Here is a 16,982-nt window from a genome sequence, read left to right on the forward strand (position 1 = left end):
TGTTCCGATAGTTGCTGGACCCCATATAGGAGATCGCGTAGGATCCCAGCAATCGGACCCTCCTCGATCAGAAATGTATCCATAGGACAGAGGATGCGTTGACCTCTCCGAAGTACCCCTCTAATGAAAACATTAGGGTAAAGGAAGAAATCCATTCTAACGTTTACCCTAACTGTAACTCTTTTTTTTCTAAATTAGGGACATCCTGGAAAAGAAGGACCAGCTGGAGAGAAGGGTGCAGGGGTAAGTTTCGAGTAAAGTTTTTCTTTTTCAATGTTGTAAAGACATTTTACTTGAAGTGTTTAGAAGATTGCAGACACAGGACAAAGCTGAGCTGATTTTCAGAGAAAAAGATTTGAGCAGCAGGACTGGGGAGGGGGGAGTACTACTGATCTGGGCAAAGTTAATTCATATGACAATGCCGATCTAAAGGGGTGCTCCGCTGCTCAGCTTTTGAAATAAACTGTTCTGAACACTGGAGCCGGGAGCTTGTGATGTCATAACCCTGCCCCCTTGTGATGTCACGCTCCACCCCCTCAATGCAAGTCTATGGGAGGGGGCGTGACAGCCGTCACGCCCCCTCCCATAGACTTGCATTGAGGGGGTGGGGTGTGATGTCATGAGGGGGCGGGGCTAAGACGTCACAAGCTCCCGACACCGGCTTCAGCATTCAGAACAGTTTGTTCCAAACGCTGAGCAGTGGAGTACCCCTTTAAAGTAACACAGATATGTCTTCCTAACCTTTCTTCTCCGATGGACATATCCGGTAATGATTGGCATGAAACGTTACTCTGTCAGGAAAAGTTTGTGCTATATGGGGGCGATTTATCAATTGTTTTACACCATTTAGACCTTCGTTTGGCCAACATTTCATCATCAAGGCCAATAGGCCGGTCCATGTTATCTGTCAATAGTCCTTTCCGATGTCAAGTAAAGCTTTTACTTGGTTGTTTATTGGGTCCAGATTCTCAACCTAAAAAACTATTCACATCATAAAGTAAAAAAGCCAAAGCAACATTTTAGAAGATGAACTGTCGGAGACTTCCATATACTGTGATCTAAAGATTTCTCCTCGGGTCGGCAGAACTCTACATAATGTACAGTAGTCAATGATGAATGTGCCTTGTTTGTATCATGGCATGAAAAAAAAATACTGTAATGATTTTCAATACAACGCTTACGTTCCGCTTCCATAGAGGCAGCTTTTTTATCCATCACACGAATGTGCAGAATCGATCTGATGTACGGGAAAGTCATTTTTCTGTTTTAAGAAAGAATCAAGTAGAACAACGTAGCCGAACACCTCATCATCTAGTAGCATTGTCATGGCATAGAAAACTGAGATAAGTCAGGGGCCTGAAGAGCATGGCTAGACTATTACCGGAGTGGTAAAGTCTAATCTGGTATTGCCTTAGGAATTAAATATGGGGTCATAATGCAAAATATGGGTGCCCAGACTACTGGGGGCAATGGTGCTCCATTTAGTAGTGACAAATGAGGTAAAAGGTTTGCAACCACACAGATCTATGGGAGTCTAAGCACTCAGACACCCACCCGCAGATCAATAGGAGTCTGACCACTTAGACACCCACCCACAGATCAATAGGAGTCTGACCACTCAGACACCCACCCGCAGATCAATAGGAGTCTGACCACTCAGACACCCACCCGCAGATCAATAGGATTCTGACCACTCAAACCCACTCCCACAGATCAATAGGAATCTGATCACTCAAACCCACTCCCACAGATCTATAGAAATCTGATCCCTCAGACCTTCACCTGCAGATCATCAGGAATCTGATGACTCTGATCCCCCTCCTATAGATCAATAAGACCACTCAGAACCCCCACTCACAGATCAGTAGGAACCTGATGATTCGAATCCCCCCTCCCAGTAGGGGTCTGATCATCTAGACCCCACCCACAGATTAATAGAAATATGACCACTCAGACCTTCACCTGCAGATTAACAGGGGTCTGACCACTTGAAACCCACCCACAGATCAGTAGGAGTCAGGGTTGGTGCTAGGATTTTTGTCACTCTAGGCAAAAGCTAATTTTGCCGCCCCCTTAACTCCGCCCATTGGCGTACCCTTTGACACGCCCCACCTTACTACTAGGGTGACACACAGTAACAAGCCCTCTCCTCTTGCTGCTGGCTGAACAAGAGGTTTGGATGCTGGTTGTCTAACTTTCTCTAGGCGGCTGCCTACTTTGCCTATAGGCAGAGCCGGCCCTGATAGAAGTCTGACCACTCGGATCCGCACCAACAGATCAGTAGGAGTCTGACCACCTGGACCCCAACCCACAGATCAATAGGAGTCTGCCCACTCAGACCCCCACCCACAGATCAATAGGAGTCTGCCCACTCAGACCCCCACCCACAGATCAATAGGAGCCTGCCCACTCAGACCACCAGCCACAGATCAATAGGAGTAATACCACTCAGACCCCCACCCGCAGATCAATAGGAGTCTGCCCACTCAGACCACCACCCACAGATCAATAGGAGCCTGACCACTCAGACCCCCACCCACAGGTCAATAGGAGTCTGCCCGCTCCGACCCCCCACCCACAGATCAATAGGAGTCTGACAACTCAGACCCCCACCCACAGATCAATAGGAGCCTGAGCACTTGGACCCCCACCCACAGGTCAACAGGAGTCTGCCCACTCAGACCTCCACCAACAGCTCAATAGGAGTCTGCCCACTCAGACCCCCACCCACAGATCAATAGGAGTCTGCCCACTCAGACCCCCACCCACAGATCAATAGGAGCCTGCCCACTCAGACCACCAGCCACAGATCAATAGGAGTAATACCACTCAGACCCCCACCCACAGGTCAATAAGATTCTGCCCATTCAGACCTCCACCCACAGATCAATAGGAGCCTGACCACTCAGACCCCCACCCACAGGTCAATAGGAGTCTGCCCGCTCCGACCCCCCACCCACAGATCAATAGGAGCCTGCCCACTCAGACCCCCACTCACAGATCAACAGGAGCCTGCCCACTCAGACCCCGACCCACAGATCAGTAGGAGTCTGCCCACTCAGACCCCCACCCACAGATCAATAGGAGCCTGCCCACTCATACCACCAGCCACAGATCAATAGGAGTAATACCACTCAGACCCCCACCCACAGGTCAATAAGAGTCTGCCCACTCAGACCTCCACCCACAGATCAATAGGAGTCTGCCCACTCAGACCACCACCCACAGATCAATAGGAGCCTGCCCACTCAGACCACCAGCCACAGATCAATAGGAGCCTACACACTCAGACCCCCACCCACAGGTCAATAAGAGTCTTCCCACTCAGACCTCCACCCACAGGTCAATAGGAGTCTGCCCGCTCCGACCCCCCACCCACAGGTCAATAGGAGTCTGCCCGCTCCGACCCCCCACCCACAGATCAATAGGAGTCTGACAACTCAGACTCCCACCCACAGATCAATAGGAGTCTGACAACTCAGACCCCCACCCACAGATCAATAGGAGCCTGAGCACTTGGACCCCCACCCACAGGTCAACAGGAGTCTGCCCACTCAGACCTCCACCAACAGCTCAATAGGAGTCTGCCCACTCAGACCTCCACCCACAGATCAATAGGAGTCTGCCCACTCAGACCCCCACCAACAGATCAATAGGAGCCTGACCACTCAGACCCCACCCACAGGTCAATAGGAGTCTGCCCACTCAGACCCCCACTCACGGATCAATAGGAGCCTGCCCACTCAGACCCCGACCCACAGATCAGTAGGAGTCTGCCCACTCAGACCCCCACCCACAGATCACTAGGAGTCTGACCACTCAGACCCCTACCCACAGATCAACAGGAGCCTGACCACTCAGACCACCACCCACAGATCACTAGGAGCCTGCCCACACAGACCCTCACCCACAGATCAATAGGAGTCTGCCCACTCAGACCCCAACCCACAGATCAGTAGGAGTCTGCCCACTCAGACCCCCACCCACAGATCAGTAGGAGTCTGCCCACTCAGACCCCCACCCACAGATCAGTAGGAGTCTGCCCACTCAGACCCACACCCACAGATCAGTAGGAGTCTGCCCACTCAGACCCCCTTTGCCGCAGATCTGCACCTAGTATTAGTATAAATGAAGTAGCAGGGTCACGCTTGACAATCAATCCATTAAAATTCCTTCTAGTCCTGATTCTGCAGCTAGAAAGAATGGAGGATCCTGGACGCCCGTTCCGGTCTCCCAGCAGTCAGACCCCCAATGATCTACCATTTATCACCTATCCAGTTCTAGGTGTCACATAGTTATGTCTGGAATATCTCTTGCAGTAAAACATCTCCAAAAAAAAAAAACACTGGGAAGACCACTAGATTGTGTTTTCTTTTGCAATGAATAATTACTTCTCATATATAGTGAATCCAATATACCATATAGTATTTAGTGCTCCCAATTGTTCCCATTTTACACTGCACTGTGGGGTAGCCCTCGAAAGGAGATTTTACTTAGTATAAAAATGATCTCTACCATTTCCCATAAACAGCGTTGGATCCCATTTAGTTTTTCTAGTTTGACAATGTTCCCACTACGAAAGCAATGGGACAGATAACACCGTCCGCAGCCCGCTTGTTATTGCAATTATGATTTTCCATAGAAGCCGTTCTGGGGACATTTTCCTAAACCATTTCTTTGAAAGCCGCACCAGGAAATACATCTATATAATCACATGAATTTACCTTCCGCAGCAGTGACGGCTCTTTGCAGCTCCGCCACCAGCCAGTATGAACGTACATTAGACATTCACATTCATTCCGTAAGCTGCTTTAACCCGTTGCTATTGGCAACAGTGCGGCTTTAAACTTTTCCCGGAGATCGGTAATTGCCAACATTTACAGATGGGAGTCAGAGATTTATTTTTATTTTTATTTTTGTAAAGAAAAATGCTGAAAAGCCCATGTCTGTAGGGAACAGCACCTGACGGAGTAATTGACTTGGTTAAAAATAAATTGCAGAAATGGATTGATTTCAACTCTGTGAAAAAATCCAATATTATTGATGATATATTAAAGGGGTACTCCAGAGGGGGGAAAAAATCATATCAACTGGTGCAAGAAAGTTATACAGATGTGTAAAGGATTTCTGTTTAAAAATCTTAAGCCTTCCAGTACTTATCCGCTGCTGTATGCTCCACAGGAAGTTGTGCAGTTCTTTCTAGTCTGACCACAGTGCTCTCTGCTGCCACCTCTGTCCATGTCAGGAACTGTCCAAAGTAGAAGAAAATCCCCATAGCAAAACTCACTTGCTTCTGGACAGTTCCTGACACAGACAGAGGTGGCAGCGGAGAGCACTATGATCTGATTGGAAAGGACTTCACAACTTCCTCTGGAGCATACAGCAGCCAATAAGTACTGGAAGGATTAGGATTTTTATATGGAAGTAATTTACAAATCTGTATACATTTTTCTGAGTACCCCTTTAGGGTACGAAAATAGACTTTTTCATGATACATAGCTTCTTCTAATGGCGTCATGTTCTGATATATAGATGATCGACTCTAGGCCAGTGGTCCGCAATCGGCGGCTCTCTAGCCATTGCAGAACTACAACTACTAGCAGGCATAGTTTTACAAATACCAGGAAGCCAAAGGTTCAAGACCACTGCTCAAAATGTTATTTACCAATACAGGTCTTGTTGTGTAGCTCCATAATGGATGGGACAGTTCTAGGAGGCACAGGAAAACTGATTCCTGCCTTAGGCCATGTTCACACACTGTAAAAACAGCTGGAAAAAAAATAGGCACAATAAAAAAAAAATACATTTTTCATTATTTAAAGGGTTACTTCGGTGGAAAACATTTTTTTTTTTTTTTTTTTTTTTAATCAACTGGTGCCAAAAAGTTAAACAGATTTGTAAATTACTTGTATTTAAAAATCTTAATCCGTCCAGTACTTATAAGCTGCTGTACACTCCCCAGGAAGTTCTTTTCTTTTTAAATCTCTTTTCTGTCTGACCACAGTGCTCTCTGTTGCCCCCTCTGTCCGTGTCAGAAACTGTGGTGTCAGCAGAGAGCACTGTGGTCAGACAGAAAATAAATTAAAAAAGAAAAGAACTTCCTGTGGAGAAAACAGCAGCTGATAAGTACTGGAAGCATTATGATTTTTAAATAGAAATAATTAACAAATCTGTTTAACTTTCTGGCACCAGTTGATTTGAAAAAAAAAAATAAAAATAATAATGATAAAAATATCTACTGGACTACCCCTTTAAGGATGTAACAAACAGTCAACTTTACTGTGTGCGAATGTGGCCTTTAATCATTAAATATGGCCTTTAAGCAGTGTTTCCCAAGCAGGGTGCCTCCAGCTGTTGCAAAACTACAAGTCCCAGCATGCCCGGACAGCCGAAGGCTGTCCGGGCATGCTGGGACTTGTAGTTTTGCAACAGCTGGAGGCACCCTGCTTGGGAAACACTGCCTTAGAGAGACAGGTTCCCCATCTATGCTAATCTCCTTTGGGTTTTAGGGCAAGAATAGCACAGGAGTTAATTGTTACAAAATGTATTTCTCTATTTCTCAGGGTTCTGTTTGAATACTTGTTAATAGTTGCAAATTTATTTTTCATTTTTTTATTTTTTTTTATTTTTTGGTTCTCTCCTCCGTTTTTCATTTATACATTGACTTTCTGTTATTATAACAATTTATTGTCTTTTATTTCTAGGGTCCAACTGGTCCCCAGGGTCCTATTGGTTATCCTGGCCCTCGCGGTGTCAAGGTATGTAACCAATGACGGGTATCAACCTAGTTGTATCTAAGCGCATGTATCTAAACAGTTGCTGAGATGTCATCTCCTAGTGATGTGTAAAGCTGGTGATAGACTCTAGATCTTCTGGACGCAATATCGTCTGATCTCCTGATCACTGAGCTGAGTCAAGCACGCATGTTAAGCAGAGGTCTCCAAACTGTGGACATCCAGCTGTTGCAAACCTACAACTCCCAGCATCCTGGGAATCGTAGTTTTGAAACAGCTGGAGGTTCACTGGAGACCTCTGCTATACATTGATGGTCCACTGATGGATAGTGAATGGGAGGAGGTGACGGGCCGATGTGTGTATTAAACAAACACCTATATCTTAGTTGGGCGCTCGTATTAGAAGTAGAGATGAGTGAACTTACAGTAAATTCGATTCTTCACGAACTTCTCGGCTCGGCAGTTGATGACTTTTCCGGCATAAATTAGTTCAGCTTTCAGCTGCTCCCGTGGGCTGGAAAAGGTGGATACAGTCCTAGGAGACTCTTTCCTAGGACTGTATCCACCTTTTCCAGCCCACGGGAGCACCGGAAAGCTGAACTAATTTATGCAGGAAAAGTCAGCAACCGCCGAGCTTAGAAGTTCGTGACCAATCGAATTTACTGTAAGTTCGCTCATCTCTAATTAGAAGACATGGCTTGGGTCTACCAGCGATGACCAAGTATGGAGGTCCACTGTCCCCCGAGGAAATGGAGCCGCAGTAAGCATGCTCGACCACTACTCCATTCACTGTCTATGGCAATTAGGAATGTAGCCAAGAGCATTACCGGACTATATGAATGTCCAATAGGGAGTGAATTCAAAAGGGAATGGAGTGACAGCATGCATGCAGGGCCACCACTCTATTCATTGCCTATGACACGTCTGAATATACAGTAGCCCAGAGCTGGAGTAGCCTTTGTTTGGATGCTCAATAGAGAGTGTATGGAACAGGCCTCCATTTTTATGATTTTTTGGGGGGTCAATAAGTCAGAAAACATTGTGTCAGCTCAGGGACATGAACACATAGGCTCAAAAGGGGGCTTGAGCCCCTGCCCTTTTTTCTACAGATGCCCCTACAATTAGGCTGGGTTCACACCACGTTTTTCAAATACGGTTACCGTATACGGTTTCCGCTAAAAAACGTATGGCAAAAACCATATGCAACCGTATACAACCGTATGACTCCAAATTAAAACGTATACGGTTTTTCCCCGTGCGGTTCTATCCGTTTGCATCAGTTTTTGCCAACGGTTTTGCTATTTTGTTGGAATTAGTTTTCCAGCAATTTAATAAAGTTATTATTGTTCTATTGAAATTCCAATCTGCGCATGTGTCAACTCCAAAAACGGATTAGAAAAACCGTGTGCAACCGTATTCTGAAATTCTGTGTACGGTTCTCATAGACAACAATGTTAAAAGAACCGCATACGGTTCGCATACGGTTTTCCAACCGGAGGCAAAAACGTGGTCAACAGCGTTTTTGCCTACGGTTGAAAAATCGGCAAAACCGTATCCGAGGCAAAATGGATGCAACCGTACACAACATTTGGAATACGGTTTACAATGCATTCTCTATGCATACGGTTTCGGATACTGTCGTATACGTTTTTTTGCGGAAAACCGTATACGGTTACCGTATTTGAAAAACGTGGTGTGAACCTAGCCTTAAAGGGGTACTCCGGTGGAAACCATTTTTTTTTTATTAACTGGTGCCAGAAAGTTAAACATATTTGTAAATTACTTCTATTAAAAAAAAATCTTTACCCTTCCTGTACTTTTTAGCAGCTGTAAGCTACAGAGGAAATTCTTTTCTTTTTGAATTTCTTTTTTGTCTTGTCCACAGTGCTCTCTGCTGACACCTTTTTCCGTGTCAGGAACTGTCCAGAGCAGGATAGGTTTGCAATAGGGATGTTCTCCTGCTCTGGACTGTTCCTGATACGGGCATCAGGTGTCAGCAGAGAGCACTGTGGACAAGACTAAAAAAGAAATTCAAAAAGGAAAGAATTTCCTCTGGAGCATACAGCTGCTAAAAAGTACTGGAAGGGTAAAGATTTTTTTTAAATAGAAGTAATTTACAAATCTGTTTAACTTTCTGGCACCAGTTGATTTAAAAAAAAAAAAAAGTTTTCCACCGGAGTACCCCTTTAAGATTAAGAGCAGATTGAAAAAAAAAACGGAAAAGATGAAAAAATACTGCATGTGCTGTTTTTTCTGCCGTCAAAAAAACGGCACTGAGTGTAGACGGGTGCAAACGGATGTAAACAGATTGTAAAAACATCCCATTGACATGAATGGGATTTTTTAAAGACCATTTTTAATCCGTTTGCAAGAACGGAACCGAAACGGGGATAACAAAAACGGGGACAGACGGCCATGTGAACGCCTCCTAACTCATCACCAGCCATGAATTGATTAAGCTTAGCCAGAAAAATTAGTCGCAGTATTGTCCTGCCTATAGCTACCTAATGGAAACTATAGGAAGTCAGGGTTGCAGTCTATTTAAAGGGGTACTCCACTGCCTAAAGCGTTTGGAACATTTTGTTTCCAAACGCTGGGTGCGAGCTGCAGGGGTGGTGATATCACGTCCACCCTCCTCGTGACGTCACACCACGCCCCCTCAATGCAAGTCTATGGGAGGGGGGCGTGGCTTCGCCACGCCCCCTCCCATAGACTTGCATTGAGGGGGCGTGGTGTGACGTCACGAGGGGTGTTGGTGTGACATCACCACCCCTGCAGCCCGCACCCAGCGTTCGAAACAAAATGTTCCAAATGCTTTAGGCAGTGGAGTACCCCTTTAAAGAGATTTTGGCATTGGACAATTCCTTCTTGTGAGAAGGTTCCGCTGATAAGAAGCTGAAGACACATTTGGGGTCCTCGGTGATGACTTGTAATAGACAATCCAGTAGGAGGTCGCGGAGTATAACTGATCCAGGGGAAATTCAGCACCTCTCAATGAAATCAATTGGGAAATTAAAGGGATATTCCAGGAAAAAAGGTATTTTTTTTTTGTTTTTTTTTTAGATCAACTGGCTCCCGAAAGTTAAACAGATTTGTAAATTACTTCTATAAAAAAAATCTTAATCCTTCCAATAGTTATCAGCTGCTGAAGTTGAGTTGTTCTTTTCTGTCTGACAACAGTGCTCTCTGCTGACACCTCTGTCTGTCTCAGGAACTGAGTATAAGAGGTTTGCTATGGGGATTCGCTCCGACTCTGGACAGTTCCTGAGACAGGAGTCATCAGAGAGCAATTAGACAGAAAAGAACAACTCAACTTCAGCAGCTGATAAATACTGGAAGGATTAAGATTTTTTTCAATAGAAGCAATTTCCAACCCTTTTTCACTTTCTGGAGCCAGTTGTTACGCCCCCTCTCATAGGCTTGCATTGAGGGGGGGCGGAGCGTGATGTCATATGGGGGTGGAGCCTTGACGGCACAATGCTCCGGCCCCGTGATCGACAGTAATAAGACCCGGAGCGAACACGCTCCGGGGACTGATTTTAACGGGGTGCAGCGTGCAAGATCACGGGGGTCCCCAGTGGCGGGACCCCCGCGATCAGGCATCTTATCCCTTATCCTTTGGATAGGGGATAAGATGTCTAAGCGCCGGAGTACCCCTTTAAGAACATTATATAACTTGAGTGTTGAGGGAAAAAAAGTATTTGTAATGTATTTGTTTCTTATAGCTTGTTAAGTTGTTGTTGTTTTCATATTTTAGGCTACATGATAATAACATTTTGCTCTTTGTTTTAGGGTGCCGATGGTGTCAGAGGACTGAAGGGCGGCAAAGGAGAAAAGGTGCCTAATATCTAAATATGATTTGTCATTGTGTTTGGGAATGAGAGAGGATCATTTTAAACTGTACCCTTTCCATTTCCTGTTTATTCTAGAACAGTGGTCTCCAAACTGCGGCCCTCCAGATGTTGCAAAACTATAACTTAGTCCTGCATGTCCGGACATGTGAGGAGCCGCAGTTTGGAAACGCAAACACCATTATAGTAGCCGTAATGTGATCCTACTGATAGAGAAGTGTCCACCACCTTAAAAGCAATAAAGATTTATATTCCAGAGGCAGCAATGGCCACATATTTTTATACCTTTATACTTTTTATCGTTTACCTTTTTTTTTTACTGTGTAATTGTCCCCAATATCATTATTTTTCTCTGTATGGCCCAATCCATATGGCCATACAGGGAACTGTAGCCATCCTCATTTAATTAAAGGGGTACCCACCTTTAGACATCTTATTCCCTATCTAATGGATAGGGGGATTAGATGTCTGATCGCAGGGGGTCCCGCCGCTGGAGACCCTCGTGATCTCAGCTGCGGCACCCCAGACATCTGGTGCATCCGGTGATGGATGACTGGCGTTGCGTTACAGCTGTCACGCCCCTTCCTTTGGACTTGCATTGAGGGTGTGTGACCGTGACGTCACGAGTGCTGCACCCGACGCTCTAAACCAATGCCGGGTGCAGCAGGAAGATCATGGTGGTCTCCACCGGCGGGACCCCAGCAAGCAGACATCTTATCCCCTATCCTTCGGTTAAAGATTGCCTTTCAATGGCGACTAGCTTGCCCAACCACCATGCCCCCAATAAAGTCTTACAGAAAATATCTGCAAACTACTACAGCATTACCCTCTTCATATCGGGATGCCTCAACATAACTAAAAGGAGAAATCCAGAAAAAATAAATGTATCCCCTATCCACAGGATAGGGGGATAAATAACTGATTGGGGGGGGTCCAACCGATGGGACCCCCGTAACCTCAGGAATTGGACCCGGATTGAGGAGTGTGTGCTGCAGACGGCACGCGCGCTATTTATTTCTAGGGGAGCACCAAAGACCCGAGGGCGCATCATCGGCGCCCGTATAGGCATGAATGGAGCACCGGTAGACAATACACGCTCCTCACTGAGAGAGCCGAGGTCACATCCCCGATGCTTCGCTGCTGACACGCAGCTTTGTCAAGAGGGCAGCGGGCAGTGCCCGCTGCCCTCTTGACAAAGCTGCGTGTCAGCAGCGAAACATGTCGGGGGGAAGGGGGGGCGAGTGAACGATTTTATTCACAGTGATCACTCCAGACACCCCGAGTGTATACTGCAGATACACAGGGGCTTTAAACAAATAATTAATGAGAGTGGCCAGACAGGCACTTCATATAAAACTTTGTATCTATAGGGAGTGAGTTACACTGGAATTCTAATCCTCTTGACAAAGCTCCGTGTCAGCAGCGAAACATGTCAACATGTCAGGGGGGGGGATCCGAGTGAACGATTTTATTCACAGTGATCACTCCAGACACCCCGAGTGTATACTGCAGATACACGGGGGCTTTAAACAAATAATTAATGAGAGTGGCCAGACAGGCACTTCATATAAATCTTTGTATCTATAGGGAGTGAGTTACACTGGAATTCTAATCCTTTTGATAATGTGTGTTTAGTAAACCAATAAAGATAAGTTTATTTATGTATGGGAAAAAGGGTCACCCTAGTGACCTATAGGTTAAAGGGGTATTCCAGGCAAAAACTTTTTTTGATATATATGAACTGGCTCCGGAAAGTTAAACAGATTTGTAAATTACTTCTATTAAAAAAACGTAATCCTTCCGATAGTTATTAGCTTCTGAAGTTTTCTGTCTTACTGCTCATTGATGATGTCACGTCCCGGGAGCTGTGCATGATGGGAAAATATACTCATAGGAGCTGCACAGCTCCTGGGACGTGAGTCATCAGAAAGCAGTTAAGACAGAAAACAACTCAACTTCAGAAGCTAATAACTATTGGAAGGATTAAGATTTTTTAATTGAAGTCATTTACAAATCTGTTTAACTTTCCGGAGCCAGTTGAGATATATATATATATATATATATATATATATATATATATATATATATAAAAGTTTTGGCCTGGAATACCTCTTTAACATTGATATAATGCAGCACAATTTAACATTCTGCAGCGTCTCCTCCCGCGAAACCTTCCGTACATCGCTCTAATTCCCTAATACACATACCTCCGGAGCGTTCTTGCATTTTGGGTGGCAAAATAAAACAGGATAGATTTCCTACCCCGAAGAATGGCTGTGCCGTATATCATATAAATAAGGAGCCAAGTTTGTAGGAAACATTTCCATTTTTATGTATTTTATGACTGTTGGGCGCTAGATAAGGCGTCACGTATTGACTCCAAGCGGCGATTTATATCCATCGTGGTGACAGGTATAGGAGAGCGGGGAACTTATCGGTCAGGGATTCTATCTGGTCAACGCTTGAAGTTTTTTTATTTTCGTAGACTTTCACTGATCGCACCGAGACGTGAGGAATTTGGGGCTTTTCACACTTCACGTCTGTAATTCAAGACAAACTGCCGGGCTCTACTTTTGTTAGCGAAGCTAATAACACTTAATCCGGAGATGTGCGCGGCGCGGCTGGCAAGTGCTCCACGTACTATTCTTCTGATCCATCCACAAGTGGCCATTAGACGAGAGCAAACACACAGTAATCCTGCCAGCACTAACTCTCTATATATTAGTATTATAGCTGTCCTAAGAACTGCGGGCCAGGACTTACTATTTGAGATAGGTTATTATCTGCGACATTCAATTATAAGCCCGGGTCATTACCGCCACTTCATCGTACACCGCTCAAATACCCTCTGTTTATAGATCGTTTTAGGATTATCTCTCACAATAAAAAGTGGACTGAAAACTTTCCTCACCTGTCTGCAATCATTAAACTGTTTTTGTTTTTTAAATCAACTGGTGCCAAAAAGTTAAACAGATTTGTAAATTACTTCTATTAAAAAATCTTAATCCTTCCAGTACTTCTTAGCTGCTGAATACTACAGAAGAAATTCTTTTATTTTTGGATTTCTTTTCTGTCTGTCTACAGTGCTCTCTGCTGACACCTCTGTCCATTTAAAGGGGTACTCCCGTGGAAACCCTTTTTTTTTTTTTTTTAAATGAACTGGTGCTAGAAAGTTAAACAGATTTGTAAATGACTTCTGTTAAAAAATCTCAATCCTTCCAGTACTTTTTAGGGGCTAAATACTACAGAGGAAATGCTTTACTTTTTAGATTTCTCTGATGTCACAACCACAGTGCTCTCTGCTGACCTCTGCTGTCCATTTTAGGAACTGTCCAGAGCAGGAGAAAATCCCCATAGCAAACATATGCTGCTCAGAACAGTCCCTAAAATGGACAGCAGAGGTCAGCAGAGAGCACTGTGGTCATGACATCAGAAAAATCTAAAAAGTAAAGCATTTCCTCTGTACTATATAGCCCCTAAAAAGTACTGGAAGGATTAAGATTTTTTAATAGAAGTAATTTACATATCTGTTTAACTTTCTGGCACCAGTTGATTTAAAAAAAAAAAAAAAAAAGTTTCCCACGAGAGTACCCCTTTAAGGAACTGTCCAGAGCAGGATAGGTTTGCTATGGGGATTTTCTCCTGCTCTGGACAGTTCCTGATACGGACAGAGGTGTCAGCAGAGAGCACTTTAGTCAGGCAGAAAGGAAATTCAAAAAGAAAAGAACTTCCTGTGGTGCATACAGCAGCTGATAAGTACTGGAAGGATTAAGATTTTGAAATAGAAGTCATTTACAAATCTGTTTCACTTTCTGGCACCCGTTGATTAAGAAAAATAAAATGTTTTCCAGTGGAGTACCTCTTTAATTAAGTATCTCCATTTCCTTCAGTCATTGTCTGATCTCGTGGGACCCCCCTTGATCTCCGTGCAGCACCTGACATTCTTTGCCTGGCTGCTGCTCTAGTCTCGGAAACTGAGTTTCCGGGACTGGAGACGTGATGTCACGCCACGCGCCCTCACAACATCACACCACCCCCCTTTCATTTATGTCTATGGGAGGGGACGTGACGGCCGCCCCCTCCCATAGACATGAATGGAAAGGCGTGACGTCACAAGGGGGCGCAGCGTGATGTCACAACCCCTGCTGCTAGAACCCAGCGCTCGCTCAGAACCCAACAATCAGACATCTTATCCCCGGAGTACCCCTTAAAAAATGCAGCAGACCACAATCTTTGTTATCTGTCATTGTATTAAAGGAGTACTCTTTATTTTTTTTAATTTTTTTTAGGTCTTTAGAAATCAACTGGTGCCAGAAAGTTAAACAGATTTGTAAATTACTTCTATTAAAAAATATTTACCCTTCCAGTACTTGTTAGCAGCTGTATACTACAGAGGAAATTCTTTTCTTTTTGAATTTCTTTTTTTTGTCTTGTCCACAGTGCTCTCTACTGACACCTCTGTCCATGTCAGGAACTGTCCAAAGCAGCATAGGTTTGCTATGGGGATTTTCTCCTGCTCTGGACATTTCCTGATACGGACAGAGGTGTCAGCAAAGAGCACTGTGGACAAGACAAAAAAGAGATTCAAAAATAACTGAATTTACTCTGTAGCATACAGCTGCTAAAAAGTACTGGAAGGGTAAAGATTTTTTTTTTTTTTATATATATAGAAATGATTTACAAATCTGTTTAACTTTCTGGCACCAGTTCATAAAAAATAAAAAAATATATAAAAAAAACAAGTTTTCCTATGTCTAGTACAGAGTTTCCCAACCAGGGTGCCTCCAGCTGTTGCAAAACGACAACTCCCAGCATGCCTGGACAGCCGAAGGCTGTCCGGGCATGCTGGGAGTTGTTGTTTTGCAACATCTGGAGGCACCCTGGTTGGGAAACTCTGTACTACTGGAGTTGTAGTTTTGCAACAGCTGGAGGCACCCTGTTTGGGAAACTCTGGTCCAGTGTGTCTAGCGATGCATTATGATTTTCAATTGTAATTGATGCTGTCCAGGCATGCTGGGAGTTGTAGTTTTGCAACAGCTGGAGGCACCCTGGTTGGGAAACTCTGTACTACTGGAGTTGTAGTTTTGCAACAGCTGGAGGCACCCTGGTTGGGAAACTCTGGTCCAGTGTGTCTAGCGATGCATTATGATTTTCAATTGTAATTGATGCTGTCCAGGCATGCTGGGAGTTGTAGTTTTGCAACAGCTGGAGGCACCCTGGTTGGGAAACTCTGTACTACTGGAGTTGTAGTTTTGCAACAGCTGGAGGCACCCTGGTTGGGAAACTCTGGTCCAGTGTGTCTAGCGATGCATTATGATTTTCAATTGTAATTGATGCTGTCCAGGCATGCTGGGAGTTGTAGTTTTGCAACAGCTGGAGGCACCCTGGTTGGGAAACTCTGTACTACTGGAGTTGTAGTTTTGCAACAGCTGGAGGCACCCTGGTTGGGAAACTCCGGTCCAGTGTGTCTAGCGATGCATTATGATTTTCAAATGTACTTGATGCTGTCCAGGCATGCTGGGAGTTGTAGTTTTGCAACAGCTGGAGGCACCCTGGTTGGGAAACTCTGTACTGCTGGAGTTGTAGTTTTGCAACAGCTGGAGGCACCCTGGTTGGGAAACTCTGGTCCAGTATGTCTAGCGATGCATTATGATTTTCAATTGTAATTGATGCTTTCCAGGCATGCTGGGAGTTGTAGTTTTGCAACAGCTGGAGGCACCCTGGTTGGGAAACTCTGGTCCAGTATGTCTAGCGATGCATTATGATTTGCAATTGTAATTGATGCTGATTGTTGTGTAAACATTTAATTCAGTGTTTTTGATGTTTATGTGCTTACATTTTAGGGAGAAGATGGGTTCCCAGGATTTAAGGGTGACATGGGACTGAAAGGCGACAGGGTGAGTATTTCAGTATTTCACATAAAATTCTCTTTTACCTCTAAAAATAACTTTTTTTTTTTCCGACTATGTGAATGGCGCCGTTCTTTCATTCTCTACCTTGGCAGTCACATAGTTTACTACATGAAAGCGTAGGAATATATCAAATCCGGGAGAATCTCTAGTCACATGAAGAGTTTATTTAGAATTTTAGCATCTTTGAAGCTGAAATGAATATGGTTGTGTTTGTTCCTTTTTTACAGGGAGAGGTTGGTCCTCTAGGTCCAAGAGGAGAAGATGGTCCTGAAGGTCCTAAAGGAAGATCTGGTCCAAATGGAGACTCTGGGCCTTCAGGTCCTGCTGGAGAAAAGGTAAAGTTGTCTATATTACATCATACATTAAATGTAGAAAAATAACTTTAGCCGATACAGAGTCCTTCCTTACATTTCCTCTTTCCTTGACCTATCCTAAGATGAGTGGTTCTACCGGAAGTTGTTTATGCTGTGTGTTTCTGTATGTGA

At 44.5% G+C, this 16,982-nt stretch overlaps 1 protein-coding gene across 7 annotated transcripts in view; it reads left to right on the forward strand.

The window, feature by feature from the left end:
• The window catches only part of COL11A1 (collagen type XI alpha 1 chain), a 279,532-nt gene that overhangs the window by 161,659 nt on the left and 100,891 nt on the right, over positions 1 to 16,982 (forward strand). For all 7 annotated transcript variants that reach the window (XM_056523433.1, XM_056523427.1, XM_056523431.1 and 4 more), the window contains 5 exons: positions 199 to 243; positions 6,705 to 6,758; positions 10,527 to 10,571; positions 16,429 to 16,482; positions 16,725 to 16,832. In XM_056523433.1, the coding sequence (XP_056379408.1) occupies positions 199 to 243; positions 6,705 to 6,758; positions 10,527 to 10,571; positions 16,429 to 16,482; positions 16,725 to 16,832 (306 nt within the window). The remainder of the gene's footprint in view (positions 1 to 198; positions 244 to 6,704; positions 6,759 to 10,526; positions 10,572 to 16,428; positions 16,483 to 16,724; positions 16,833 to 16,982) is intronic.

This window comes from Hyla sarda, chromosome 6 (assembly GCF_029499605.1).
Source record: "Hyla sarda isolate aHylSar1 chromosome 6, aHylSar1.hap1, whole genome shotgun sequence".
Lineage (NCBI taxonomy): Eukaryota > Metazoa > Chordata > Amphibia > Anura > Hylidae > Hyla > Hyla sarda.